The sequence below is a fragment of the Oryzias melastigma genome, linkage group LG17 (assembly GCF_002922805.2).
Source record: "Oryzias melastigma strain HK-1 linkage group LG17, ASM292280v2, whole genome shotgun sequence".
Taxonomy (NCBI): Eukaryota; Metazoa; Chordata; class Actinopteri; order Beloniformes; family Adrianichthyidae; genus Oryzias; species Oryzias melastigma.
Genome location: NC_050528.1, coordinates 678,246 through 681,469, shown reverse-complemented (window position 1 = coordinate 681,469; position 3,224 = coordinate 678,246). Strand labels below are relative to the sequence as shown.

The window sequence follows — 3,224 nt, the reverse complement described above, 5'->3', positions numbered from 1 at the left end:
GAAAAACATTCAGAACGTGTTTTTTTTCCTCTCAGACGCGTTGAAGACTCTCTGCCTCAGGGAGAGGACCTGAACATACTTGACATGGATCGCACACGCCTCCTGGAGGATCAGCACATGCAGGTACTTCTGCAGCCTGTGGTCTGTGTCGGTCATGCGTGTGAAGCAGATCTCAGGACGGTGCAAACACTGAAGTCATCTGTGATGTTTGCATTCTTACAGACTGCACTCACATCAAGTTCTTCCATTCCCAGAGCTCAGTGATTTATACTTAGCAGGACTGAACTCCCAAGGCGATCCTGTGGCGTTTGAGGCAGTTTTTACCATACAAGGAGAAGAGGAGTCCGGCTGGGTTTCCTGTGGGAGGTTCTGATTTCTCTGATTCACACTGTCTCTGCTCCTCTGCCCTCCAGCTCCATGTCGCCAACACTTCACTCACGACCCGCTCCAAACCCGTCCCACCTGCGCCGCTTTCACCAAAACCCGTTTTGAAGCGTCTGTGACCTCAGCCGTAATCATTTCAGCCGTTCTTTAGCCAGATGCAGGAATGCCTCCTTATCTCTCCACAACATTCTGTTCATTTTGGTGAACAGCAGGATTTTACAGCCTTCAAAGAGCAACCACTCTGTGAACGTCTGCCAAAAACAGGCTCCTCTTTGTGCTGAAGGGATTCCCAGGAACCCCTCACTGAGATTAGGAGATCTTACAGATTTTTTTTGAGATCAAAACCTGAAAGAAGCACATCCAGAGTTTCTGAAGACATTCATACTCATCCTCTGCTCTCCGTTGGTTTATAGGGACGCTTGCTCAATGTTAGAGGGTGAAACACAGAAAGACTTCTTTATTATTTTGTACATTTTAACTATTTCAAATCCATTTTTAAAGCAGTAAACAAACATAGTCTTCCCTCTCTGTACGTTGTGTCTCAGTTCAGACCTGCAGGGTGTTTTTTCCTGTCCTGACGCAAAGCAGAGTGATGACGGGTGAATGGAACAACAGCAGCAGGGACTTGTGGGACACAAAAAGTGAGAACCATCTTCAGATGACTTGGGTGGACAAACGGTTGACTTGGGATCCTTTTTTTGGCTTGGGCAGCTGGCAAGAATGATCTGAAGACAAGATGACGAGTCCACCAGGTCCGAATCCTGAAGCAGATGCAGATGAACTGATTCAGATTTCCTTTCTTCAGTCCATCCAGTTCTTCCGTCTGAGTTTCTGGATCAATGAGAGCCGCATCACGAGCAGTGGAATCACACACTGATAAAACGCTGTAATTCATGTAACTGTTCAAGCCTTTTTCCTTTAAATCAGAGACGTTTGCTCCTTTACATCAGGATTATCAAACTCAATCACACAGCGGGACGAGATAAATAAAAACACAGGGTAAACACTCATTGAACGCACTAAAACTTTTAAAAAATTTAAATCTTTAACATAATTATGAACTAAATATAAATCATTACCTGTAATAATGCTGGTGTGAATGCTGTAAACTGAATTTGGCCGCTGAAGATGCTAGTGCTGATAGCTGAAAACACTGAAGCTAATAGCCAGCTAAAATATTAGCTAAATGCCAAATTAGCCAAAGAAAACTAAACAAAAAATTTAGATTAGCCAAAACAGCTAGCATGTAAATATTAGCCTAACTCCAAAACAGCCTAAAAAACTTTTTAAAAAGCCTAAATTTGCTAAAACAGCTAGCATGAGCTGAAATATTAGCTAAACTCCAAAATAGCATAAAAAATCTTAGTAAATCTCAAAATAGTCCATAAAGCTATCAGAACGCCAATTTTTATAACTTTAAAACTGTAACATTTTAACGTAATTCTGAATAATAAAAAGTCAGGAATATTATTCCAGAATAAATCAACTTAAACCTTAAATAACTTTCAATATTTTATCCTCTATAAAAATATATTTTGTCAAAATTATACAAGTTAGAAATGAGCTCAAGATAACATCGGGTCATTAATAACAATAAAATAAAATGATCTGGAGGGCCGGATCCGGCCCCCGGGCCTCGACTTTTCCCCCCTCCCAAACCTATCTTTGGTTGGATCCTTTTCCGTTCAGACTTTTCCCTGTCCTCTGAGCCACGCTGGTGTGAACATCACTTTAAGCGTTCCTCAGAACCAGAACCCGTCGATGACCCACAGAGGACAAAGCCGATCGCTCAAGTGAACCAGCAGCTTTTTCTGCTGCCTTCACCTGTAACTCTCGTGAAAACAGAGACGAGACGTCGTCCTGACACCACAGAGATCCTCTGAGGTGAGGCTCAGTGGGGAAAGGGGGGGCTGAGTTCCTGGGGGGTGGGACAGGGCTGTCTCCAAACTCCAGTGTAGATCACTGCAGCTCCACACTCTCACTTTGCATCCTCCTGCCCTCCCCTGTGCTCCCACTCCCCCCTCGTCCTCACCGCCCCGGGACTCCTGCAGACACCGAGCGAGAGCCCACCGCCACCATGGAGGCCATCAAGAAGAAGATGCAGATGCTGAAAGTGGACAAGGAGAACGCCTTCGACCGGGCCGAGCAGGCGGACAGCGACAGGAAGACGGCGGAGGATAAATGCAAGCAGGTGAGAGGAAGCAGATCAGGAGAAGTTCAACCAGCAGGGCGGCGGGATGAGGGTCAGCAGAGGAATCCGGGACATGTCTGTGTTTAAAAATGAAACTGACAAAAATGATTCAGATCAAGCAGCTCAGGCAGAGTGTGGAGAGTATTTAATGATAAGAACCTCAGAGTCACTCTGGATTATTTCTGTCAGGTTTTGTTCATGTGACCAGAAGAAGAATCGGAAAAAAAATCAGATTTTAAAAAAAATATTCTTTAAAACTGCCTAAAAAGCTAATGTGAGTTAAAACTGAAACAAAACAGAATCAAATGTTTGATCAGAAAGGAAAACGCTGATCCAAGCGGCGCCGTGCTGCAGAAGAAGCAGGAGCTCCACGTCTGTGAGGAGCTGAGAGGCTTGAACTCATCCCCCCCAGCGCTCACAGCCTTCCCAGCATGCTGGTTGGTCCTCCTCATCTGGACTCTTTCAGGAGAACATCCATATTCGGCGCTGAGGCGCTCCAACTCCGGACTGCCTGGTATTCTGCAGCCAGAACTCATGACAGAACAGTTCACTAACGAGTCCAGAGAGACTTCTGGAGCAGGAATGGCTGGAGGAGGTGTTGTCACAGCCAGAGAGGGTCCACATGAACCAGAGCCCCCCCCCCCCCCCC

The 3,224-nt window shown here is 45.5% G+C and overlaps 1 protein-coding gene across 2 annotated transcripts in view; it reads left to right on the top strand.

Moving 5' to 3' along the window:
- Positions 1 to 2,350: 2,350 nt before the first annotated feature.
- Positions 2,351 to 3,224, top strand: part of tpm4b (tropomyosin 4b) — a gene marked incomplete in the record, with an annotated part of 13,201 nt that continues 12,327 nt past the window's right edge. Inside the window, 1 exon segment of one of the 2 annotated variants that reach the window (XM_024273476.2) lies at positions 2,351 to 2,575. In XM_024273476.2, coding sequence (XP_024129244.1) covers positions 2,462 to 2,575 — 114 coding nt within the window. 2 annotated transcript variants of the gene reach the window in all.